A 26,995-nucleotide genomic window follows, 5' to 3' on the forward strand; every position below is an offset into this window, starting at 1 on the left:
ATTAGCTTCTCCTACACCTTTAATCCTCATCTTGTGTCTCTGGACAACTGCAGAGCAGTGAAGGAGAGACAGAGTCTTATCCTCCTGCCCCGTGGCACCTGTGAAGACCTCAGATTCCAACTGGGAATCGATTTCAGCTCCACTGACGGCGGACACCAGGCTTCTCTAGACGTCTCTTCCAGGGTGAGTGACTCCGGTTCTCAGACATGTCTCCAAAAGGCTCTGGCTACGAAACCCACCTCCTTGTCCCAACAGGTCTCTTCTGAAACAGGAAACAAATGAAGTATCATGAGCTCATCTGTGTGAGACCTTTACAAATTAGATGGCGTTTTTATATAGACCACACCCAATACAACCGTGTCTCTCTGCAATGATCACGAATAACTAATAAATTCCTTTACAAGGAAAGACACTTTGCCCAAGGTCTCATTGCTGGTTTGGGAGAAGCTGAAACATGGCCAAAGAGTTCCTGTGAACCTTCTAGAAAACAGAGAATGAATGTATAACCACCAGGAATTGTGATGTTAAGAACTAAATACAAGACTCCAGGTGAGTCGGACCAGGGCAGAACAGCAAGACACACTTGTCACCCTTCCCTCCAGATGGCTGGGATGGGTTAGACCCACATGGAGCTCAGCTCCCCTCCTCTTTGAGAAGTTTTGCTATCAAGCCATGCATGATACATACACTCTAGTAGCGAGTTGTGGGGCACGGTGAGATGCAAGGTCATCAAATACTACCACCAGCACCCTTGTAGTTCTGACGCAGTGTTCACATCTACCAAGACTGCTCTGTGGACTTATGTCATCGTGACACACTGGGACCTGAGCACAGAAGGCCCAGCATGAACTCTGCCTCAGTTTCTTAAACTAGAAACTGGCAAACCACTTCCTGAGGTGCTGGTGGATAGCAGGTGCGAAAATGTATATATAGCACCTGGTATTAAAGGAGTTGCTGAGGGGTGCCAGCTCCAGGTGCCACCCTGCCTGCCTGTCATCAGATGATATGGTAAGACACACCATCCCTTAGCTCTCCAAGTCATGAGGCGATTGTTGAAAATCCAGGGTAAAGGACACTAGTCTCTCTAGGTTAGTACAAACATACCTGTCGCCATCTTTGGCTATTTGACTGTTTTCAAGCTCAGCAGTGAAAAATGTAATTAGCTCTAGTGTCAGTCTGTCTGGGACTGGAGTCAAGTGTGACCTCAGTGCTCTGGTCCCCTCCCTGTCACAGGAGGAACTGCAGTGCAGATGCTTCTCAGGGGCCATGGAGACTGAGACAGTACAGTCATGACGACATCCAGCCTTATTTGCTCATCTTCCTCACGGTGTGTGTTCAGTGCTCTTGTCAAAATGTCCCCTCAAGACATATTACATAATGCCACTTTGTGTGTGTGTGGAGCTGGGGATGAAATCCAGGTCTTCAAGATGCTAAGCAAGTGCTCTACCACAGAGCTACATCCCTCGCCCAATACTGTTTTATTAGAACCTAAAAAAAGAAGTGACATGCAGGTCACTATGAGCTCAAGTCCCCAGGGAACAGTCCACTCACTGAGTGGACACCTTTCTTCCAAGCCTCCTGAGCATGCGTTGCATGGACGAGTGTCCCAGGGCTGGTCCTGATCACGGGGGGTAGATGTCTATTCATGGGGTTCTTCATTTTTCCCATCAGGCACCCAGCTCTCTTGCCTGAGAATTATTTTGAAAAACAAGCACCGTCCAACAAGTTGTCTGAGGATTAGCCGCTACGCCTCACGGCGGGCAGCTGAAATGTTGGAGGTTCCCAAAGTCAAGGATGGTAAAAATTCAAAGGCATTTGAAACAGGGAGTTTTAGGGCCTGAGACACACGGATATTTTTGAGTGGAGGTTTAAATCCACCACCTCCCCACCTCCCAAATTAGCCCAAATCACAATCTGTGTCTTGCCTCATGTATGCAGAACAGTGATTTTTATCAAAATACTAGCAACTAAGTAACTTCAAAATGTTGTCTCTTTTCTTTTGTGACACATGTATGTCATGTGTAGTTACTCTTTAATATACTATGAGAAAAATAATCTTTGCTATTCTGATAAAGCTCAATAGGTAGTGGCATGCCTACCAGTTAACATTTAACTAGGACAGCCTGATTGTTTAAACACGTCTGCCTGCCAGGATCTTTGGACCCCAAACGTGGAGCCTATCACCACGAGTGGAAGTTAAGGTCAAGTGAGGAAAGCAGTCAACACCCAGCCAGGGACAAGCCCACAGGAAATATTCATTTTCTGTAAATACTGCGTTCAGGAATCGACACTCCACTACTATGGCCCACATACAAAGCACTCTCCTAAGTGCTGATGGAAAAGTGACACTGTGACAAGCCAGGGTTTGTTAGCTAAAGGGGGTGGGATTTGACTGATGGGAAGACCACATTATTAAAGAGAATACAAACTTGATGCGATCTTTTAAGTTACAGAAATGAATCAAAGAAAATCACACTCTGGCCATCATTAGAACTCTCCTCTAGCTCAGAAGTTGGAGGTTTCTTCCGCTGTCTTGGGTAGGTGATAAATTAGCCAGGGCTAAACTATTTCAGAACCCTGAGATCTCACGTTCAGAGATAAAGGAAAATGTGTTTCCTCTTTATTGGGTTTTTCATCCCCTGAATTATAATTGTGCCTGACCAATCTTCCTCCTATTCTGAGCATTCTTCAACCTAATCTAGTCACACGGATAAGTCCACTGCATTTCTAGCATGCGTCAGAGTTGACATGGTTCAGAGAAACACAGACACTCTGTGCGGGAGGACAAGCAGCTGCCCCCTCCCTCCCCAGGCAGCACAGCCCCTCATAACCTCTTGGCCCAGAACCAATCCTCAGTTCCGTGAGAAGAAAATCAAGATAGGTGAACACTCAGGCAGAGGACTGGACAGACACTTTTATCTTGCTGATTTCACTCCAGGACTCTGTTTTCGTCTATACTCCAGAGAGTGACTTCCTCAGAACTTGTTAGGAAGTTAAACGGTGCTCAGTCAGCACTAGCAGCCTGGCCTGGGAGTCCAAGCCGGAGAGACAAGTCACTCAGCACACTCTTAATAAGCCTTTTCCCATTAACATAATTATTTCCTGCTCAGTTAAAATACAAGTGGCATTTTAGCAAGTCACAGACAAGACCAAATGGCCCTGAAACCTTTAAAGCACCCTGAGAACAAGCGCTACCACTTTATGTGCAAATTATCACGCGTGAAACAAGCTCAGCAAGTTTGATCAGTAGACAAGCGTGCATGCCACCAGATACAGTCACCAGAGGGCCGAACATGAGTTTTAATAAGCTCTTTCTATATTTACTCCGATCAACAGAGCTATCATCTGAAACCTGCACTCTCAGCACCTCAAGTGACAAGGAAGTGGCCCTCACCTGGCACACATGTGTCAGCGAAGACAGCGGTCCACCTCCACCACTTGAAGAATTTCAGAATGGAGACTGAGGGTTGAATTTCCCAAATTGAACACTAAAAGTTTCAGAATTTTAAGAATGAAGTCTGCCTGCCTTCTGACAGCAATGGCGTCCCTGGGAAGAGAACATGAAGGGACACCTCTGGGAGGCAGGCAGGTGTGGGAGGCACTGGGAAGGCACACTGGGGCCTGCTGCTCCGTTCCTGGCTGACAGATGCAGCAAAGGCTTCCAGTCCCGTGTCTGGCATGCCCAGGCTCGGACCGAGAACCTCTTCACAAAGAAGCCTGGTGACCAGACAGCAGCGTAACACGTCCGTCCTTTTCTGCAGTGGACACCAGTCCACAGCTTCCCGCAGACCTCCCGTCTACGCTGCTTTCCCAGGCCTGGTACTGGCCTCTCTCTCCTTTTATGAAGGCTTTACCCCACTTGCCCTGCTACAGGGAAGTGGACAGGGCTGGTGTGTGCAGCTCCTTCCCTTACAAAAACCAAATACAGACTGCTAGGGCCAGGAAGCAGAGGAGAGTCTCCACCTCACCCAAGCCATTTCTGTGGTCCATCCTGGGGGCACCGTTTTTCCTCTTCCTTTATTCACCAGAGGACCAGGCTTCTCTGGTGGGAGGTGGTCTTAACAGCACAATGGCATCAAGCTTCCTGTGGGCTTCACAAGCTCTTGGGCCTCGACTCTGATTGGACTAACTTTTTTTTTTTAAACCAAGAGATTTTATTGGGGGGCTGCCTGAAGGGGAAGAAAAGGAGAAAAGGAGAGGCAGAGAGCAGAGAGAGGAGAGGAGGAGGGCAGAGAGGAAGAGAGCAGAGAGAGGAGAGAAAGCAGAGGGAGAGAGGAAGAGGGCGGAGGACAGTAGTGTGTTCCTGGCCAAATGTCAGGAGGCTGCCTGATGGAATCAGTATGGAAGAGTTTCTTCTAAAGTCCAACACACAATGATTTATTCAAGTGAAAGAGGATGGGGTAAGAATAATTCCCAAGTTTTCTTTTCGCTAATTTTATTTATATTAGGTAGTTTTCACTCAGACTATCTATCAATTCATTTTTTCAGGTTGAGATGTATGCATGTGTCTGTTCCTATGTGCATAACCACTTAGAAACTTTATTTGGTATAATTTCACATTTTTTTTGGTATACAGAAGTAATTTTATTTTCTTAATGCAGCACAGTGGACATACAATCAATATTATTTCCTAGAATGTGCAATATATAAATTATTCACATTAAAAAATTAAGAACGGAAAGCCTTATATGCAGGAAATATTTAAAAACATATACCTAAATTTTAACCTGTTTTTTGACGATATATGCTACTTGCTTTATAAATCTGAATGAATTTAACATGATACACATTGGCATGAAGTATACATATGGGTCCATTCCAGATGCGTAACACATGAGCAACTCGCTCTTCCCTTTGGTCATTGAGATTCCATGTGCTGAGGCATCAGAGTGGATCTGAAAGATACTTCCAGAAGTACATTGATCACATGGTATCGTTAGAACTTCTGTTTCTTCTATTCTCCTTTATATCGTGGGGGCCTTTTCTCTTTAAAAGCCAGAAGACCTTCAAGTCTGTCTTTTGTTGGAATGGTCTAAGAAAAAAATATATATTTATACCAAAATGAAAACACAACAGTAAAATTTTATCAAACAGGATCTAAGAAAACTAGTCAGAAGTTCATTCTAAAATTTTGAAATCTACTAGTTATTTGAACAATTCTAATTGTGTGACCAAATTGATTTTCATTACTTCAAATAAGTTTTTTTTTCCTATTTCAAATGGACTCAAAAAATCAAAAGATCACTTTTCACAGCAGCTTAGGTTTACCAACAACAACAACAACAACAACAAAAACCCCAGAAGGCAGAGCCCCTATACTCCCCTAAAGCTGTGCCCCAGATTCCTGTTATTGACATTAGTGTGTTAAACTTGTCACATGTGATGAATCAATCCTGGTACGCTATTACTATTAACTATGATCCATTTCCATTGAGGTTCACTCGTGTTGCCTGCTGTAAGGGTTTTAACAAATACAATGTCAGATACTCTCCACGACAGAAGTTTCAATGCTATAAACATCCTCTGTGCTGTGCCTATTCAGCTTTGACCTCTGTCACTCAAAACTTGTCTAGACCTGTTCTTGTCCTGTGAACATACAGATGTTTCTGGACCATTTGTCTTCAAGAATTCCTCTCTACTGAACTGCTTTTGCTCCTCTGTCAAACCGTCAATTGGCTACATTCGTGGGTCTCAATTCTGTTCCTTGTCTCCCTGTTTGTTCTGTCACCATTACCACAATGTCTTGAATTCAGGGAATGCAGTCTTCCGGCTTTGTTCTTTGGCAATTCTGTCCTGGTTATTTTGCATGTTTGGACTTCACAAATGAACTAGAACACTTTGTCAAGATCCATAACATAATTTGCTGGGAATTTACGTATAGATTAAATTGGGAAGAACTAACATTTTGACAACAACTGAATCTTCCTAACTATGAACATGGCTTGTTCTTCTATTTATTTGGATCTTGGTCTCTTTCAGCAGGGTTTTTGGTTTTATTCCTATACCTCCTGTATGTTATTTTGTTAGATTTGTACCTAAGCTCTTCACTTTTTGAGTGCTGATGTAAATGGTGTTGCATTTTAAATTTTGAATTCCAATTCGTCCGCTGCTATATAAGGAAACAATTGATTTTTGGATATTAACTTTGTATTGTGGGATATTTTGCTGTTAACTGCTTATGAGGAACTTGTTTAGATGATTTTTGGGGATTTCCCACTTAGACAATCACGTCATCTGTGAAGTTTTATTTTTTACTTCTCAATATGTACATCTTTTCTTCTTTTTCTGCATTGGCCAAGACCCCCAATAAGATGCTGAAAAGGCACAATGGGGGGGGTCATGCTTGCCTTGTTCTTGATCATTAAGTAGGATGTCAGCATTCTGTAGATGTTCTTACCAAGTTGAAAAAGTTTCACTCTGCTCCTAGTTTGCTGAGAGTTTTTATCATAAATGGGTAGTGAATTCTGTCAAATGCTTTTTGAGCATCTTCTACTGACATGATGGATGACACTGATTTTTTTCTTATGTTGAACAAGATTTGTATATATGAATAAATCCCACTTGGTCAGAGTAGAATTCTTTTTTTCAATTTACTATCATTAAGGAACTTTTCATTTGTTTTGGCCATACTCATATGAGAGACATTTGTGGATCCTTCTCCTTTCGTGCTATGTCTTCCTCTGATTTAGGTATCAGGGCAACTCTGCCCTCACTGAACAAGTCAGCAGTGTATCGTTTGCATCTATTTTCTGGAAGAGATTATGAAAGTGGTATTTCTTCTTATATGGCCAAATGTGCTTTATACACACGTACATACACATATACATGTATATATGAGACTGAGGATTTACTTCACTCCCGGGAATTACTCACCAATGACAGCTAATTTATATATTCAGACCAGACACAGAGCAACACTCTAGATACTGCTCCTATTAATAACTCTACCATGCTTTAATAGGATCTGATGTAGTGCCCAACTCTCAGGAAAGGTAGAACAAAATGCTATTGCTTTTTAGATGCCCTTAAAGTTATCTCTCTTAGGGAAAAGAAAGAAAGAAAAACATTTCCTTCTTGGACAGAACTACTAATCTGTATATAAAAAAGAACCCTATAATTTCATCAGTGAACTGTCAGTGGGCAGGAAAGAAGGCTCAGACTTCAGAAAAGCTCATGAGTCTTCCACACCACTGCTGCATGGGAGGCACAAGCCCACGGCCATCTGCTGCCTCTCTGGACTACAGTGAGGCAAAGGCCACATGCACAGGAGACAGGGCAAGCCTCGTGAGATGGCCACAGCCTGAGCAGCACTAACTGGTTACTGTATGGGTTTTCTGAATTATGCAGAGTCTTCAAGTCTGTTCAGCAGAAGCAGTAGTAGAACTTGGTAATAGTCAAAGAGTAGAAACAACTAACTTCAACCCATTTGTGTGATTTTGAAATGAGAATAAAGGAAATCTTACTGAGTGATATATTCTTCATTTGAAATACCCAGAAGTAAATAATTGGGAAGGGTGCATCCTTACTGAATTTGTGATTATATTACATACCTGAGCATAACATGCTTCTTCTATGGCTAATCCTGTTACTAAGTCAACCTGAGGATAAAAACATAATTCATTTCAATAGAAGTAACTTTGCAAAATATGGTATAGTCAATTTAAATTCAAATTAAATAACCCTATCCCCCCAAAACAGAATCTTTTGATATAGTGCCACCAATCAGTATATGGCCACTATGAGAGACCTGAGACCAGGCTTCCTAGGTTCAAATCCTGACACTACCACTTGGGAGCTGTATAACTTAGAAAAGTTACTGAACCTCTCCATGCTTCAAGGGGCTAATCATAGTACTCACCAAATTGGGTTGGGGGTGGCATACTGTAAGGATTAAATGAGTCAATCTAAGTGAAGCCTTCATAAAGCACCTAATAGATACAAGAAAGCCTGTCACACGGTAAGGGCTATGTAAGGTGTTTGCTTTTAGTATTGTCACCATCGTGAAAGCACCGGAGTAATCCAATCAAATACTTGCAAATTTGTGAAGCTGCATTTACTGCAAATTATTACAAATTCCATCTTTTTTTTTTTTTTTTACTGACATAAAGCCAAAGAAGATATAGTGCCTCCTGTGCCTACAAGGAAGAAACACCTTTTTGCAAAATTCCTGTATGTTAGCCAAACTACAATATCTGTCATTGAGAGTCTGAAGTACATGAGTGCCTGCACTACTCCTCCCCGCCCACTCCCCACAGCTCAGGGACCCCACTCTGGAGTCATGTCCCTGGGGCATGCCCAGCACACCCTACAGAAGACACATTGACAAGTGAAACGTGGAAGAGAGCTTAGAGCTGGGAATGTTTTTCATAATGTGATACTGATGCTCAGAGTATACAGAATGTCTTTTTCCTTTGGTTTTCTATGAAATACTAGTCAGTGAATCTAATTAATGCAATGGCAAAAATAACTGACATATCATAAGATGCACAGCATCGGTGAAATTCTGAATTCTGTGATTATAATACGAACTCAACAATAATCACAGCAAAATGAAATCAATGATGTAGCCTAAAGGAACCTTAGAATCTTTCAGTAATAATAGCGTTCAAACAGCTATATTTTGGAATATTAAACAATAATGTCGAAGTTGGGCGCAATGGCGCACGCCTGTAATCCCAGAGAGGCTGAGGCATGAGGATCACAAGTTCAAGGCCAGGCTGGGCAATTTAGCAAGACCCTGTCTCAAAGTAAAAACACAAAAGGGCTAAGGCATAGCTCAGTGGTTGAGTGTCTCTGGGTTCAATCCTTAGAACCAAAACACGAAAACAAAAAAAGAACCCTCTAAAAGTCTAAACATGTTCATTTAGATTAATCTTCACTATTCATTCTAACAACAAACTTGAGCATTAAGGAACTTACCTCCATCCCTTGATTAATTGCTAGTTTTGCCACTCTCATTGCAACAGGTCCCTAAAATTCAAATTAAACAAATTTTACTTACTATTTATGCAAATTATGTTGTACACCTTAAGTAAAATTCAGAAATTCCCATTGATAGATACATGGCATGGCCAACAACAGTTATGAGCTACTAGATGGAAAATTTCTTTTCTGAGCTTTGCAAGGTCTTAATTAAACAGCAACTATCACAACTGTGTTGCATCAGCAACTTATTTAGAGGCCACAGTATTCTGTTACAGCAAACTTTAGATCCCTGAAGGCAGCAGGCAGTGACGTCCAGCTGAAGGCTTAGTGTTCTTCCATATTCTCCCTAGAGGGTAAGTAGGGGAAAGAAAAAGGAAGTCTTTGGCTTAATATCACACTAACTAGCAGTTATGACTGACATTAGGGCTGGCAACCAGCCTGCTGCCAGTAAGGAGAGGGTCGATACAATGCCCTTTGGACGTGTGTATCTCTTCCCCCTCAGCACGGGTAACTGACTGTGGTGACGGTGGGTGAACACACACACACATGCTCTGAGCAGGACTCTCACCTGCACGGGTGTGCCTGGGTCACACTGGAAGGAGCTGGTGGGCACCTTCTGTGAGAAGGACACCATGACTTGTGTTTTCTGGAGGCCAAACTCTTACCAAACTATCCTATGAAAAGCGTACTCCCCAGATGGAATTCAGTTCTTCAATTTCATTTTGAATTTCTAAAATATTCTAATTTATTTACAGGTAATAAATGTGAATTTGTAGCTTATTTTGAATTGAATGGTCTTCTGAATTAAAATGCAAAGTTGGCTCCAAAAAACAGGTGCAACAAAAGAACTCTAAGGAGTGAATGGACAAATGCATAAAAATTGCCATTTATTCTTTTCTAGGGGTTTCTAATATCAATTTGACCCATCTAAATTCTCCGATTATAGAAGCTTTTTCATTATTTGGAGAGTGATCATTCAATAACAATGTAACAAATACAATAAAGATCACTGCATTCAAACTTGTTTGGTAAATTATATACATGGTTTTCACATCACAGTCATTCAATATCCCCTTCTACATTTGTTTAACTTGGAGAAAATCTACTTTTAACCACTGAAGTTCTCAGAGGAGTGTCCTTCTGAGGGAAGGTGAAGAAGCCTGCCTGAGGTGGTAAGGGAACTCTGGCTTCCGCAGGAATAAAGGCAGCTCACTGCCAGATCCGCTGAGGCAGAGAGGAAGGCAGAGGGTGCCACCCGTGCTCAGGCAGGTGGATGTGGACAGTGAAGGGCATTAACTGCAAGGAGGCTCACAGGAGAAAAGGCAAGCTGGAAACTAAGGCGTTCGAGAGCCTCCTCCACGGAGCTCCGGAGCACAGAGCCACGTATCAGGTCGTGCAGTGCCATGGATACTCAGAACCTGGATACACCCCTCGATTTCAATTCAAATATACCTTGGTCATAAGATTTCAAGCCAAGGAAAGTCATTAAACCAATATTTAAACGATTACTTTCCCTGACACTTTACCTTTAATCTGTCTTTAGGCAGATAATTCCCTAATATTTGGGGGAAATACCAAGGTCATAATGAAAGTCTCTTTTTAACAGCAGTAAAATCTTTTTATTTGCTCTCTCCATCAATTTAACAAGCACCTGGCCTCTACTGAGTAAAAGGCTCTGTGTCACCTCACACAGGGACTAAGTTAGAGAAGAGCTCTTTCCTGAGACGGCCGATAGGCTACAAGCTGATTAAGAGGGACCATCAACACCTGAAGTGTGGCTGGCCCTGTGTGACAGCTCTGGGGATGAGCGTAGCAGAGTGGGGCAGGACCAAGAGGTTATCATGTGCTGAGTGACGAAAGCCTTCGGGAAAGGGGAACTCTGGGCAAGTGTGGGGGCATGTGCACTTCTGTGAAAGCCTTCGTGACATTTCTAAAGGATCAATGGCCTTGATCCTTTGGATTATAAATCCTGTTTGAGGTAAGTAAACCAAATACAGAGAGGAACTTATTTTGACTCCAGAAATGGCTGGTTATGGGAGCTATAAAAGTTCAAGCTCCATGACGGACAAAGAGATTCTGACTAATCACTTACACAGCAAAAGGAGACTCTTCCTCTTAAGTTTAAATCCTTTAATCTGTGATTTCAGACCAAAGGAACATTTGAAAACATACACCTGCTGACAGAAAAAAAAAAAAATCCCTTAAAAAGAAGCCATCAATGCCCGGTTCTTAGTGTTTCCACGTACAGTCCAACAACTGCACATGTGATCCAGATTTTTTCATGTACTTATGAGGATCATACAGCATACAGTAAAGCCATGAAGCAATACCCGAATCGTCAGAAAAAGAACGACACATGATACTTTCAACTGCAGCTTCTCAAGCAGGTCACCCAAACAACGCCATCACAGTGAAAGCCCAGTTAGATCAGTGTCCTTACTTATTAGGAGAGACACTTTAACGTTTGGTCAAATGTGCTTTCTCTACACGTACACAACTGAATGGTGTCACAGGGGCCAAACGCTGTTCATATGAAACATGAAAGTGAAATTAAAGTGTGGTCACAACATCACCCTCGGATGATCTTCAAGTTCTGGTTTTAATTCTGAAGGATCTTAACTTCCTATCTGTCAAACAAGAAATGTTAAACTGGAAAGCTGTTTTAGTCTTTGTGCTATGGGATCACCTACATGGAGAAGCAGAGGAACCCTAGAGTCAGAAGTACCTGAGGTAGAAACTCCCTGGCCAGGTCCAGGGCCTTTCTGTAGGCCGCGTCCCCCTCCTGGTTCTGCTCCAGGACGTGGCTGATCAAGCCCACGGCTTTGGCTTCTTGTCCGTCAAGCACTCGTGCAGAGAAGATGAGCTCCTTGGCCAGAGACATCCCAATGGCCCTTGGTAGCCGCTGAGTCCCCCCTGAAGGGTTGGAGAAGAAAGGCGGGCGGTCAGTAGACACCTTTTCATCTTAGCACTTCAGTGCTTCATCTCTTCAGTCAGTTATTACACAAATGAACCAGGGCCAGAAGTCTATGAGTCAGAACCAGGCACCGGAAACACAGTGCACTTCAGAACACAGCCCAAGTTCTCAGTTTACTCAATCAATACCACCACCAAAGAACTTGAGGATTTTACATCGTCAGCAAGTGACTTTGGTACCTCACATACTGCTGGTGTACTCCTGACTCCAATCCATAGTGACCACCATGTCCTAACCACAAGCAGAACAAGAGGGGACAAGCAATACTGTCCAGGGGTGCACAGCCTAGAGAGCAGAGTCCTGACAAGACCGGCAATTACCTTTCAGCTTACCAAATTCTTAGGAATTCAACCCTCATACTTTTAAAGAATTCTGTATGGTGAATGAATTATAAAGTCATTTTAATTTAGTAAAAGTAAAAACAGACAACCACTGATGAAGCGCAGCTTTGCCCTGCTGGCTCCTCCTCTTTTGGAGATGCTCTCTCACCCAGGCATCCCTACCTCTCAGCTGTCAGGAAATCCACTGCGCGGTGGGGCCAGAACCAGGCCTCCAGATTTGACTCTGCCATGTAGCTACTTTGGACTTTATGAATTGAATACCTCCTCAACTCCAAGGAACGAAGTGGCATGATTCAGGGTAAGCTGAGGAGAGGAGTTCTGCAGCAGAAGAGGCCTGCTTTGATGAAAACTGGCTAATTCATTCCATCCGTCTGCCTATTCCCTAGAATGGCTCCTAGTGAATAGGCCAAGATCTCATTCAACAGAAGGTTGGACAAAAACAGGTAATTCAGACATAGCTTCCATTTCTACTGTTAAGAATATGAACAGCCACAACATTAGGATTTGTCTATGACTTACCCTTAAAATGGCTGCTGAGCTGCCCAGGGCTCATGTGGCCAAGAGGCCGAGGAGCAGGTGACTGCCAGGCTTAGAGGAGGAGATAACGGGATGGCCCACTGTCTAGGCAAGCTCACTTGGTTTTATCTGGCCTGCAAAAGTTTAAGCTTTTTCCCCCCACAATAGTTACCAACACTCAAAAACTGGATGCATGATTTTATCCAAAAAAACAACTTCTACTTGCAAGTCAACTGTGCCACCCCTTTTTGGTGTAATGCTCTCTAGTCTGCCTCAGTCTCCACCACGCCCTATAGGCCAGTCTTCAGAAAGAACTTAAAAGGCAAATTTGTCTTCAATAATGAAGTATATTCTTACATGCTCAATAATATACAATTAACAGTATAGAACTTAAGATGCTGTTCTTAAACCACAATAAGAATAATGAAATATAAGTAATAAAAAAACCCAACCTCAATAAACCAGTACAGGATTGACATTTTCTATAGACTGTTTTCATACACAAATGAGTGATGCTTCTGTAAAATGCAGTTATTATTGAGTGTTTAAATTGCTCAGGCAGCTAAGAGATAGCACTTGTATAAAATGTAGCAGAAAATATGTCTATAAAGTACACAGCATTGCCAGTTTTAAGTAGTAAAGAGTGATACTGCTCAGCACAGCAAAGACAGGTCTGGGAACTAATGAGCAACCTGCAAGGTAAAGACAGTTACCTATGGTATTTTCAACAGCAGCTGGTTAGAACACAGATATAAACAAATAACCCAGATAACTACATTTACTCATTAAGATGTTCATAATTTTGATGATAGTCATAATGAGCATGTTTAAAAATGATTACTCCTGGGTTCTGAGAAAGTTGAATGCAGACTGGTCAAAATTAACAAATGCAACCCTCCCTGTTAATGTCACACTTTACCCAATTGAACCTTTACATTTGAAAGTCCACAAACCTTATACCCATTCATCATATCATTCCTCTCATATGATCATTCTCCAGGAATTAGAATTTTGCAAAGACTTGAAAGTGGCAGTTACATCGTAGATGGAAACTCACATGAAAAACCACCCCCTCCAGATGAGCAGCATGCAGCTTGCTGCTCCGCTCCACAAGGCAGGTGCACCACACAACAGTGTGCAGGAGCTGGGGCGGGCAGGTGAGGGCCTGGTGCCGAGGGAGCATTCTGACTCACTGAGGACAGAACATCACGCTGGCTCACAAGCCAGCACGCACCCAGACTTGGCCTTTCCAGGTGACATCGCGAGCCTTCTCTGTCATATGAATGGATTCACACAATATTTGTCTTTTGTGACTGGATAATTTCACTCAGCACCATGTCCTTAAGGTTCATCAGTGTTGTAGCATGTCAGGATTTTCCTTCTTTTTTAAGGTTGAGTAACATGCCATATGCATTTTGTTTGGGTTGCTCCCACCAATATAGTAGAGTTTTACAATTTGAAATCATTTTAACCAAAATATAAAAACATAGATATTGTATATATTTATGGGATCCCATGTGATATTTCCATACATGTATACATGTCATGATACTTGAATCAGGTTAACCACATCTGTCTCATTCAACATTCAGATTCCTTTCCTTTAGCTTTTTGAAATGAACAGTACATAACTATTCTCTATAACCACCCTTCAACAGCACAATGGAACTCTGGGCTCCTATCCAACTGACCAACCTTTCCCCATCTTTCTCCTTCCTCTTGTGTTCTCAGCTTTCAGTATCCACCGCTCTACTCTCAATCTCTATCATAGACTGATGGTTTTGGATTTTTACATGTGAGTGAGATCATGCAGTGCTTGTCTTTCTGTGCCTGGTTTACTTGAGTTCATATAATGATCTGCATTTCTTTCCATGTTGTCATGAATGGCAGGATTTCATTCTTTTTTGGTGGGGGAGGGATGACCGATATTCAGTGGTATGCATGTGCCATTTCTTCTTTATCCATTCGTGAGTTTAGGATGTTTCCATTTCTTGGATACTATGAATACTGCCACAATAAACATGAGAGTGCAGACATCTCATCATCATACTGATTTCATTTTTTGCAGATATATGCCCAGAGGTGGAACTGCTAGATCATATGACAGTTCCTATCTTTTGAAGAAGCTCCGTAGTGTTTTTCTATATTCCTTTTCACCAACAGTATGCAAGGCTGCCTTTTTCAACATGTCATTCATGGCAACATGGAAAGAAATGCAGATCATTATGTGAACACAAGTAAACCAGCACTTACCTTTGTCTTTTTGAGAACAGTCATTCTTACTGGAGGTGGTATCTCACTGTGCTTTGGATTCACACTTTTCAGATTAGTGAAGTTGGGCATTTCTTCATACACCTATTGGCCATTTGCAGGTCTTCTTTTGAGAAATGTTTTCTTGGGTCTATTGTTCATTTAAATAACTTCATTATTTGTTTTTCATTTTTGTTTTGCTATTTTTTTAAGTTTCTTATATAGTCTGTATATTAACCCCTTATAGGAAATAACAACTTGCAAATATGGTCTTCCATGCTGTAGGCTGTCTCTTGATTCTGATTGCTTCTTTTGCTGAACATCAGGCTTTTAATTTGATATAAGCCCATTTTTCCACTTTTGCTTATGTCTCCTGATTCAAGGAGTCTTGGCAATTCCAAAGTCCTGAGGCAGCTCCCCTATATTTTTTTCTAGTAATTACAATTTCAGGTTTCACACTGAAGTCTTTAATCTATTTTAAGTTGACTGTTGTAACTGGTAAGAGACAGTTTCATTCTTTTGCATGTGGATATCCAATCTTCCCAGCACCATTTACTAAAAAGACTGTCCTGTTTCCAATGCATGTTCTGAACATTTTTGCTGAAAACCAGTTAGCTGCGATGTGTGGGTTTACTTTTGGCCTATCCTGTTCCATTGCTCTGTGTGTCTGTTTTAACATGCTGTTTTGATTACTACAGTTTTGTAGTATATTCTGAAGTCAGATAAAGTGGGATGCCTCCTACTTTGTTCTTTTGCTCAAAATGGCTTTGACTATTTTTTTGTGGTTACATCTATTGTGAGGCATTTGTTATAAATGAGAACGCTTCCTTGATTTCTAGTTCAGACACTTTGCTACTGAGGTACCAAAAAATGACTGATTTTTACACGTTGATTTTGTATCAGGAAATGCTGCTGAATTAATTATTAGTTGTAACAGTCTAGAGTCTTTGGAGATCATGTCATCTGCACACAGTGAATATTGGATTTCTTCTTTCCAACTTATATGCCCTTTCTTTCTTTCTGTTGCCTGACTGATCTGGCTAGGACTTAGAGTACTGTGTTAAATAAAAGTATGCAAGTGTCTTACCTTGTTCTAGAACTTTGGGAAAAAGCTTTCGGTTACTCCCCCGTCAGTATTAGGTTAGCTGTTCAGAGTTTTCATCCTGAGAGGATGTTGAATTTTATCAGATGCCTTTTTGGCTTCTTTCTGCATCCACTGAGACGATCACAGCTTGGTCTTTACCCTACTGCTATGCTGCAGATGTGAGCCAGGCTTGCTCCCTCACATGAACCCAACTCCGTTATGGTGAATGACCTTGGTGACTGTGCCGGACTGAGCTCAGCAGTATTTTGTTGAGGACTTCTGCCTATGTGTTCATCTAGGATAATGGTCTAGAGCTTCCCTTTTTTGTTGTGTCCTTGTTTGGTTTTGGTGTCAGGGTAATGTGGGCCTTGTAGAACGACTTTCCAAAAATTCCTTCCTCTTCAAATTTTTGGGAACAATTTACTAAGAATCAATATTATTCTTATTTAGATATCTGACAGAACCCAGTGTGAAGCCACCAGGTCCTGGGCTTTTCTTTACCAGGAGACTTTGTTTTAAATTACTGGTTCCATCTCACTACTCACTACTGGTCTCTTCAGGTTTTCTACTCAGGACTCAACCTTTGTAAGGTGTATGTGTCCAGGAATTTCTCCATTTCTTCCTTGTTTTCTAGTTCAGATACTTTGCTACTGAGGTACCAAAAAATGACTGATTTTTTGTTGGCATACAGCTATTCATAAAGCTTTAATATTTCTGTGGTATCAGTTACGATATTTACATTTTCACTTCTGATTTGAGTCTTCTTTTTCATAGTCTAAAGGTGTATCAATTTTATCTATATTTCTGAAGAATAGGTCTTTACTTCATTAATCTACAAATTTTATTTTAGTCTCCATTTCGTTTATTTTTGCTCTGGTCTTTGTGACTTCCTACCTTACACCAATTCTGGGCTTGTCTTGATCTGTTTCCAGTTTCTTGTGATGAAGTGATGGGCTGTTTTGAGATCTCCGTTTTTCTTGATGCTGGCACTGATGGCTGCCAGCTTCCCTCTGGTACTGGCTTTGCTCTATCCCACAGGTTTTGGTATGTTGGGTTTCCATCTGCGTGTTTGAAGAAATGTTTAAATCTCCTGATTTCTGCTTTACTCCACTGGTTGGCCAAGAGGGAATTAATTCTTATGTATGAATAGTTTCCAAAGTTTTTCTTGTTACTGACTGATTTCTAGTGTTATTGAACTGCTGTCAGGAAAGACACCCAATATAATTTCGATTTTAAGAACTTTTCAGTCTTGTTTTGGGGGCCTATCCTATGATTTGTCTTGGAGAATTTTATACGCTGTTGAGAATATACCACTTTTTACTGGTTCTTTTTTTTTTTTTTTGATATAAAATCTGGCTACTCCTGCTTTCTTTTGGATTCTATCTGAATGGTATTCTATCCCTTCTATATATGTCTTTACCTGTGAAATGAGTTTCCAATAGGCAACATATATTTGGGTCTTTTTGTTTTATCCATTAATTGCTCTATGTCTTTTAATTGGGGAATTTAATTCATTTACACTTAAGATAATCATCACTAGATAATATCTTATCACAGCTATTTTGTGAATTTTTTTCTAATTTAATTGAGTTTCTTTCTTATTTTCTCCTTTTTTACAGTCTCCCTTTATGGCTAAGTGATTTATATTAGTTTTGGCTCAACTATTAAAGATTGTTGTATTATAGTTACTATAAGGCTAAAAACATCCTTTGGTTTTAACAAGCTATTTTGAAATGCTGACAATACAACATAAAGAAATAAAATGAAAATATAGTACAATCTAATCTGTTAGTGATGCTTTCTAGTGAACTTTTGATTAATTGTGTCTTTCATTTCTAGGACTTCTAATTGGTTCCTTTTCAATAGCTCTGCTTTTTTACTGAAATGGCCTTAAATCTCCTGTGTTTGCTCTCTTCATTCATTCCTTAGATCTTCTTTTAGTTCACTGAAGATTTTAATATAAATCAGTTTTTAATAATCTTCCTCTGTAATTTAATTTCATCCACTTCCATATCTGTGAGCTTATGGGGAACTGTGAATTTTAGGGGGAGATTTGTTTGCCTGTTTCCTTGTATTTTCAGAGGTCTTGGACTTGTGCATCATCTGAGATGGATTCTCCTTCCTCTTTTGTATGTGTGCCCTTTTAAGTGTGCTTCATCTTTTTTTCGTTCTGGGACTTCTCTGCTTCTAATGTGTGAGTAGATGTCCAGGAGTGAACCCTGAGGTCCCCTTCTGGTTGTTCCTACCTGGGACCTGGGTTGTTGGTTTGGGGTTTTTTCTCCCCTATTCTATGTCCAACTATGTATTTTCAAATAGCCTGACTTTGAGCTCACTCATTCTCTCTCCTGTTTGATCTTTGCTAAAGATGCCGTCTATTGTGTTTTTAATTTTGTCAGTATATTTTTCAGCTCAAGGAATTATTTGATTTTTTAAAAAACTGTTCCCATCTCTCTGCAAGTTTCTCAGTTAAAGAACACTTTTAATCACTTCTTTGTGCTCTCTGAGGTTGAAATTCCTTTGGATAACTACTTTAAGTCCTCCATCCGAGTTCACCCATGCTGTTTATGATCTGGTTAGTTTTTGAGCCTTATTTTGACCCTTAGGCAAGGCCATGGTGAAAGTTCTTGATGCTTGTTAGTGATGTCTTCTGGGTATTGAAAAATTAGGTATTCAGATCTAATATCTAATTGAAGGTTTAGGTTTTTATAACCTGGCTTTATTTGTCTTTCCAGAAATTCAAGCAGGCTGCTTATTTCCTCTAAGACTGAAATCACTTTCACCATTTCAGCACTAGATGGCATCCCGAGTCCAGGTTCACTTAGAGTTGGCTGTTGGTGTACTGTCACTGTCTCTGCACTAGAGGGTGATCCAATCCTGGATTTATCCCAAATATACAGTGTACTATTCTTCATGAATTGGTGAGTATCTAAAGGGGGTAGTTTTTCTCTGCAAGCCTCTCCCTGGGCTCTGGGTAGGCCCAAATTCATCACCCACAGTTACTGGCTAGTGGTCAGGAACTGTGGAATTCCACCTGATTCTGCAAAGAATCAGTTTAGAGGATGTAGCTCCAGGCTCCTATGTTACACTCAAGGCCACAAACCCTACAATGAGGTGTCACACCCTGAGTCCACACCCTACTATGAAGCATTAGGTAGAATCAAGGGTCACACTGTTATGGGCTGCTTACCTGCCAAGATTGGGATCTGGAATGCTTCCCCAAGGCTCAAGTGTTAGATAACACAGCAAGGTTCAGAGGTAAAATGATTGAATATGGAGGGCTGTAACCTCATCAGGGGATTAATCCATCTGATGAATTAATAATTTAAATGGACTATTGGGTGGTAACTGTAGGCAGATGGGGCATGCTGAAGGAAGTAGGTTACTAAGGGTATGACCTTGGGGACTCTATGTCTGCCTGCTGCCTCCCTCCCTCCCTTACATGTCTGTGTGTGTTCTCGTTTGTTCTCCCTCTCCCTCCCTCCCTCCCTCCCTCCCTCCCTCCCTCTCTCCAAGCCATCATGAGCTGAGTACCTTCCCCCTGTCAAGCCTTATAACTATGTTTCTGCAATGTAGTTGGCCAACCATGGACTGAGACCTCTGAAATTGTGAATTAAACAAATACAACAACAAAACCAACTTTCCTCTTCTAGGCTGTTTTCTCAGGTATTCTGATCACAAAAAATGAAAAGCTGACCAACACAACCACTAAGGTAGACTCATGGCTCAAGACTGCAGCAACTAGCTTCAGGCGATGTTGGCTGGAATAGAAGTCTGGTAGACTGGGACCACAGGTCAACCTAAGCAGTTCCAGAGGCCTGGGGGTGGGGGGTCATTAGCATCTACATAACATTAGGTTTGACCAGACTGGTCAAACTTACTCTTCTGTCCTATCCTCTCTGAATGGACTTTTTGCTCCATGCTAGGCTGCCCAAGGGTGGGGAACCACGGATGAAGGCAGTTCCTTGGCTACCCAAACTGGCTCTAAGCTGGGTTGTACCACAAGGTCCTATAGGCTCAGTGTGTTGAGGCCCATGCCACAGCTGTTGGCAATGCAGGCTGAAACACAAGTCTGTCCCATAAGGGAGCTGATCTCTGCCTGACTATGGGGCAGGTCTCCAGTTTCACCTGTAAGCACTGGTCTGAATATAGCTATGCTGCCCAAAATTGGGAAAGGGGTGGGACAGACATTTTCTTAGCTACAAAGGCTAATTTTTCACAACTGTAGGGATCTACACAGTTATGAGTAGAAGTGTGTCCCTACCCCACTTCAAAGATGGCAATGATGCAGGGAAAAACTTGTGTCTGTCCTAGCAGCACGCACATCTCTTGCTTGATGCTGGGGCAGGTCTAGAGGTCTGTGAGCTCTGGTCTGGGGGACCTCTGATCTCACTAACGCAGCCCTACCACTGAGCTCCAAGGCAGGCCTGTGCTAGTTTGCATATCCTGCTCTCCAGCCGGTGACGCCTTGTTCCCATCTCTGCTGCCTAAGGGAAGGGGTGGTGGAGGGAGTGGATCCCTGGCTAGCAGGAACTCAGTCCACAAGCAGAGTTCAGGGCAGGGAGTGTGAGGCTTTGCCCATCACTGGGTTTCACAGGAACAGGCCTGGAACCCATTTCACATCTAAGACCTGGGTTTAATTCCTCTCCCCACCCCCAGCTCTGGAGGAATCTCCATGCTGCCAGGAGTTGAGGGAGGGGCAATGCTGGCAACTCTTTCATTCCTGCCTTTTAAAATATATCTTTGCTTATTATTACACTACAGTGGGGCAGTGTGCTCTCTCACCTGGCTTCCTCGGGCTCCTGTGAAGATTGTCTGATGAGCAAACAGCTGCTGAGATTGAAGTGTCTGGAGGGAGACAATCACTGAAGGATCTTCCTCAGCTGCCAACTCACTCTGCTGCTGCTTTCCACATATTCTGATAATGGCCATCCTAACGTGTGTCAAGTAGTGCCTCATTGAAAGTGAAGTCGAACATCTTTTCATGTGCTTACTGATCATCTGTATATCTTCTTTGAAGAAATATTTAAAGTTATTTGTCCACTTTTGTGTTGAGTTTTGTTTGCTGAGTTGTAGGAATCCTTTATATATTCTGAACATTAATAATCTATCAGATATAGGATTTGCAAATCTTTTCTCACATTCCATGGTTGCCTGTTACTCTGCTGACAGTGTCTGAGACATAAAAGTCTTTGATACTTTTGATGAAGTCCCATTTACCTAGTTTTTCTTTGGTTGTGCTTTTGGTGTTACAGCCCAGAAATTATTGCCAAATCCAGTATCAAAAAGGTCTCTGCCTGTGTTTCCTTCTAAGAGTCTTACAATTCTAACTTTTACATTAAGGTCTTTGATCTACATTGTACATTGTATAAAGTACTCCAGAAACCATTTGTTTAAAGGGTTTCCTTAAATAACAATACAAATACAAGATTTGAATGGCCCATTGCTACTGAAATTTTACCTGTACAAAACTTGCTGGGTGAAAGACTTTCTGCCCTACTTTCCTTCACTGGGATCAGTTTCCAGAAGCAAAAGACCGATGGCCTGAGTTATATTTTTACATTTATGGAACTGAAGGTGAATGCTCCTTAATACCCTCAGGCATTTAAGACTCTGATTTCAAACTTTATGAAACCGATATGACCTGTTTAGTTCACCCTTCTCAATTAATAATGACAGTATGAGTAGAAAGCTTTACAAATGGAAGTTACAGTTCAGTGTCACACAAAAAACTAAATGTGACTGATAGGAAAGCTCAGATTTTTTACAAATAATCTCAAGAAGAGATATCCTAAATAGAAAAAAAGAATTCATGCCAATATTCTGCTCTAGTTTGGAAACTATTTTCCATTATGAAATTAAATGAAACTCAACACTCCTGCTAAATAAAGGAGTCAAGGTTCAGCAAAGCAATGTATCCTAAGTTGAAAGACAAGATGTGCCACCTTGGTGGGGACAAAAACACTGGAGCATAATTTCTTTTTTTTTTTTTTTTGGCAGGGGGTTTGCCAGGTACTGAACTCAGGGGCACTCAACCACTGAGCCACACCCCAACTTATTTTGTATTTTATTTAGAGACAGGGTCTCACTGAGTTGTTTAGTACCTCACTTTTGCTGAGGCTGGCTTTGAACTCACAATCCTCCTGACTCAGCCTCCTGAGCCGCTAGGAATATAGGCATGTGCCACTGTGCATGACACACTGGAGCATAATTTCTAAAGACAAAGAAGAATACAGAGAAAACTTATTTCCACTCACCCATTATTAATTATGAATATTAAATTCTAATAAGGGTAAAAATGAAGACAGTGTGTCATATTTCTGTCCTCAGACTTTCTTATGCCGTTGTAGCTTCCCAAGATCATACAGCCTTAGGCACGTTAAGTTCAGGGTCCCTAAAGTGTCATTTGTTAATACAGCGGGTGTCTGAGGAAATTAACCAATGGAGTACAAGTCAGTCTGCCTCCAATGGAATTAAAATCGTCCCAATCTGACAGCAGTCTTGACACACTAATTCATCCACTGTCCATCCCAGCAACATTCACACAGAGCCCTGCTCTGAGGCTGCCCGGCTGCAACCACATACTCGGGAATCACGACATCTGCCAGGTAACATGCTCCCAGGACATTCCTGCAGGCAACTCCATGGTACTCCTGAACCCAAGGAGCAACATGAACCTGACCTGAGAGCTCCAAGGAGCTCACGTGGTTTCTGCTAAAAAGCAAGCACCTCATGGTGACTACAGGGATAATAAATTGTCTACTTCAAAATTTGTGAACGACCAATTTTTAACATTTTCACAACAGTAAGAAAAAAGTTAGTGAGGAAATGGATTTGTTAATTAGCTTTGCTGAGTCCTTCTACAATGTATACACAGATAATAATATCACACTGCACCCCATAAATACACAAAATCATTTTCCACATTAAAAACAAATATAAGGGCTGGGGATGTGGCTCAAGCGGTAGCACGCTCGCCTGGCATGCACGGGGTGCTGGGTTCTATCCTCAGCACCACATAAAAATAAAGATGTTGTGTCCACTGAAAACTAAAAAAATAAATATTAAACATTCTCTCTTAATAAAAACAAATATAAACAATTACAACCATCTCAAATATTTCTAGGGTTAGTGAATTTATAGCATGTTCTTCTCTCACAAAAAAGCAACTGTTTCAGAGTCCCTTCATCATCTCCCAAAGGCCTTCATGTGGTATGTAACTCACACATGTCCTGACTGGCAGCAGAGACTGAGCTCCAAACCAGCATCACTCTTGTGAAGAACAGAAGAATCTTGGCAACTAATCCTCCCTCTTCTGACTTGTGGACACTCTGAAATGCCAGATGCATCTAAGGCTCCTGCCTTGGCTCTGTCAACACACAGTCTAGGGCAAGACCTGTGTCTCTGCATGTCTAAGGGCCCCCAAAATCAGCTGAAGACATAAGAGCACTCCCAATCCACTGCCAAAAAACACGAGGTAGGAGAGGACTTTTTCAAAATGAAGAAGCAGAATTTATATGTCCAAATGAGTAGTCACAATCATCATTACCTCAAATACTGTATCCCTGTTATTCACAACGATTTTAGAAATCCTCTTTTGGAACTAATTTCAAAGAAAACAACACCTTTGTCCATTCATTTAACAAGCCATGCACACTGAAGCTTCAGTGTGGAGGAGCCTGTTCTGGATACAGGGAAACATATACAGCTGTGGGAAGGCAGCTCCTGCCCTGGAGCCCTGCACCGCCTTGAGGGCCCCACAGTTAGCACACATGTGCCACCAGACAATAAGAGGAGAGTGACTAGAGTGGGGTGCACACAGTCTGTGCAGCAGAGAGGGCTCTGAGCAGGCAACCGGGGAACGACACCAGGAGGAAGAAGGGTGTCCCGCTTGGGCCTAGGTAATGTGTCTCCAGGAGACGCATGTGGTGCACAGATCCTGTGGGCCACAGGGAAGCTAGTATGGCTGAGGTTCAAAGAAAAATCCTAAGGGTCTTGTGGGCCCATGAGGACCCGGGGTTTACTCTGATGTGGATAAGAAGGCTCGGAACACCTGGGAGCAGTTCCTGACCAAAGGTGGGGAACTGTCATTTTCTAATGCAGATTTGAGTCTGAGGAAGTTAAGGTCATATTAGCCCAGAGGATGAAGGAGGTAGGTGTGTTCACTTGGTGGCAGGACATCAACAAGCTCGGAGAGAAACTTTAAAATGAGTTACCTGAATGTTCTGAACATTGGCCATATTTTGGCAGCTATCCCCTGATAAAATCTTGGTCTTTCTTGTGGAGACTCCAGGCCCCTCTCCCTCCACTGAGCACAGTTCAGTTAGCAGAGACTTCCTTAGATGAAGCCAAGGGAGTCAGACACTCCTCTGGCACAGCTGGGTAGGCACCTAAGCCAGGTCTGGCCAGGTGGGTATTGTTTCTCAGAACTGACAGTCTGTGTGGGTGACTCTGCAGAGTGGCGACTTCCCAACTCTCAGGCAATGCAAGGACAGTGATGTGCATGTTATCTACTTCCAAGGCTCCTGGGTTCCACTAGCGACTCCAAGCTGACTTCTCCATTCATCTATCAATTCCAGAAGCCTTATAATAAATGTTCTGTTCATTTATGATAGCCAAAGAATTTCTATTGCTTGCTCTCTAAAACCATGAATGATGCAATAACATGGTTAGTAGTTCCTCTTTAACTTACAAATAGATGAAGTTGAATAGGAGCTTATCCGTTTTATATTTTGCAAATAAAAGCGATTTGTTCAATCAACAACTTTCTGGTTGAGTAACTTAACACCTGCCAGGTACTGTCCTAGGTGCTGAACACCTAAATGAGATAGACCATCACTAATCTTATGGAACTTATCATCCTACAGGCAGCAAAGGAAAGAAAAGGGCAAGAAACAAGCACATGAACAAAAGAACAGCAGACTGTGAGAAGTATCACAGATACCATTTCATGTAGGGCCAAGTTCTGGGATAATACACTGGCTGGCTGATTTAGACTGGATCAGCTAAGAAGGCCTGTTGGAAAAAGAGGCTGATTCTGAATGACAACCAGGCAGCCATAGAAAGATCATAAAGAATGTCAGTGTGACCTCAGCTGGTGTGAAGGCCTGAGGGTGAGGCTGAACGTGGAACATTTAAAAGAGGCTCACAGGAATGGGTGAGGAAGTGGTGGGAAGTGAGCTTAGATATGTTGGGTAAAAGTTTATTTTACTTTAGCAAAGTGATACAAGGGCGGTAAAGGGTTTGGGGTAGTAAGTGACATAATTCAATTTGCATTTTAAAAAGAGTCATTGTAAGCTTGAGAGAGAACACACTGTGGGGGCAGATCAAAGCAAAGTGCTGAGTAGGAGGGTGCAATATGGTGGCTTGGGCTGAGACTGGGCAGTGTAGGGAGGTTGATGCAGAGGGGCTTGGGATAAGTGCTTTTTGAAATAGTTAAGAATGCAGGGAGAAAGGAAAGTCAAAATCTAAAGCCAAAATATTTGGTTCAAGTGTGAGAGCGTCCCACATTACTGACATTGGAAAAACAGAGAAAAGGGAGGTGTATGCTGATCAAATTAGGTTAAGATGTCTTCGACACACATAAATGGAGTGGTAAAGTGTGGGACTGGATGTGGATTAGCTAATGTTTCTTAATGAACAGTGTCATACAAAGGGCATTCAAAGCAAGGGGCCTGGACTAGACCACCAGGTAGACAGTGGAGAGAGAAAAGCAGAGACGTCAGCAGGACCGTGAGATGTGCTCAGTGAGGCAGGAGTAAAGTGGCAGCAACAGAGAGGACTCGCTACTCGGTTAGGGCCAACCGGGCTTCATAGGCCTCCTTCCCCAGCACCCTTCGCCACACTGGTCCGCCAGTGAAGGTAAGTCTGCAGGGGTCGTTCAGCAAACTGGGTTTCCACTGAAATAAAGAACACAGGAATAACCAGGTCCTCATCCAGAATGCTGTCATATCTACATGAGATGTTTTGAGCGATGGTAGCCAGCCACATGGTGACCATGACAGCAGCTTACAAGAGCAAAGTGTCACACTGAAGATGGCGCACCAGAAAGACGTCACCATGCTGCTAAACTCACCAACCATGAAGGTGCCCCACTTTGAGACTTTTGTGATATTTCAAGGTGTTTCCTGTTATGTGAACCCAAGAACATCTGAAGCATAGATGAAATGAGGAAAGATCTGAACACATTTCTTAGAAAGTGGGAAAGTTAGACTTACTAGGAAAATATGGCAGAAATGCGGGGCAAAATGACATTTGAGATACGTTATCAGAGGATGAATTAACTAATTTTATCTCCCCCACCCCCAGCAATTGCTAGGTATTTGGGGCCAGCCCAGCCTAAGCAAATAAGCTAAAACTTTACTTAGATAAGTACAAAAGAGTGGGGAGTGGGTGAGAGCAGAAGTTGACATTTATTGAGCAGATGCTATGTAATAATTATGCATAAACTATCCTCAGTGCTTCATGGGTATTAACCAATTTAATCCCTCTAATTTCCCTACAAAATTGGTGGGAAGCTAGCTAAGGTCCTTCACAAGGAAATAATGATCTCAAAGTACCATGGAATCTTAAGCTGGATTTGTAAGAAAGGAGAGATGACTGAGAGGGTGAGTATCCATGGGCCTGATGATCCAACGAGGTGGGTACGACAGCGGGAGGCAGAAAATCTAGCTTCTGAATGGAGCAGCTGTGACTGAAATCAAAGTCATGGAGGGACTGAGCTAAAACAGGAAGGAGGAAGAGACCTTTGTGAGTACAATCACAGATTGCTGGAACCCACTTCTGTAGATCTTGTGAAATAACGTACAGAAAGTGCTTTTCCCATTTCCTAAAGTAATTTTTGTGTGTATATTTTCAGACCTACCAATTATAAACTATTTGGATAGGTATGGATATTGAGAACCTATC

The 26,995-nt window shown here is 42.0% G+C and overlaps 1 protein-coding gene across 4 annotated transcripts in view; it reads right to left on the reverse strand.

Annotated features, from left to right (window-relative positions):
- Positions 1-4,745: 4,745 nt before the first annotated feature.
- Positions 4,746-26,995, reverse strand: part of Auh (AU RNA binding methylglutaconyl-CoA hydratase) — a 156,470-nt gene continuing 134,220 nt past the window's right edge. For 3 of the 4 annotated variants that reach the window (XM_077792316.1, XM_077792315.1, XM_077792313.1), the window contains 4 exons: positions 11,651-11,838; positions 8,920-8,970; positions 7,551-7,598; positions 4,746-5,032 (listed from right to left, as the gene is read on the reverse strand). In XM_077792316.1, the coding sequence (XP_077648442.1) occupies positions 4,955-5,032; positions 7,551-7,598; positions 8,920-8,970; positions 11,651-11,838 (365 nt within the window). In that variant the 3' untranslated portion in view covers positions 4,746-4,954. Of the gene's footprint in view, positions 5,033-7,550; positions 7,599-8,919; positions 8,971-11,650; positions 11,839-26,995 lie in introns of those variants that run through there. The other variant, XM_077792317.1, reaches the window with a different exon arrangement.

The sequence above is a fragment of the Urocitellus parryii genome, chromosome 13, assembly GCF_045843805.1.
Source record: "Urocitellus parryii isolate mUroPar1 chromosome 13, mUroPar1.hap1, whole genome shotgun sequence".
Taxonomy (NCBI): domain Eukaryota; kingdom Metazoa; phylum Chordata; class Mammalia; order Rodentia; family Sciuridae; genus Urocitellus; species Urocitellus parryii.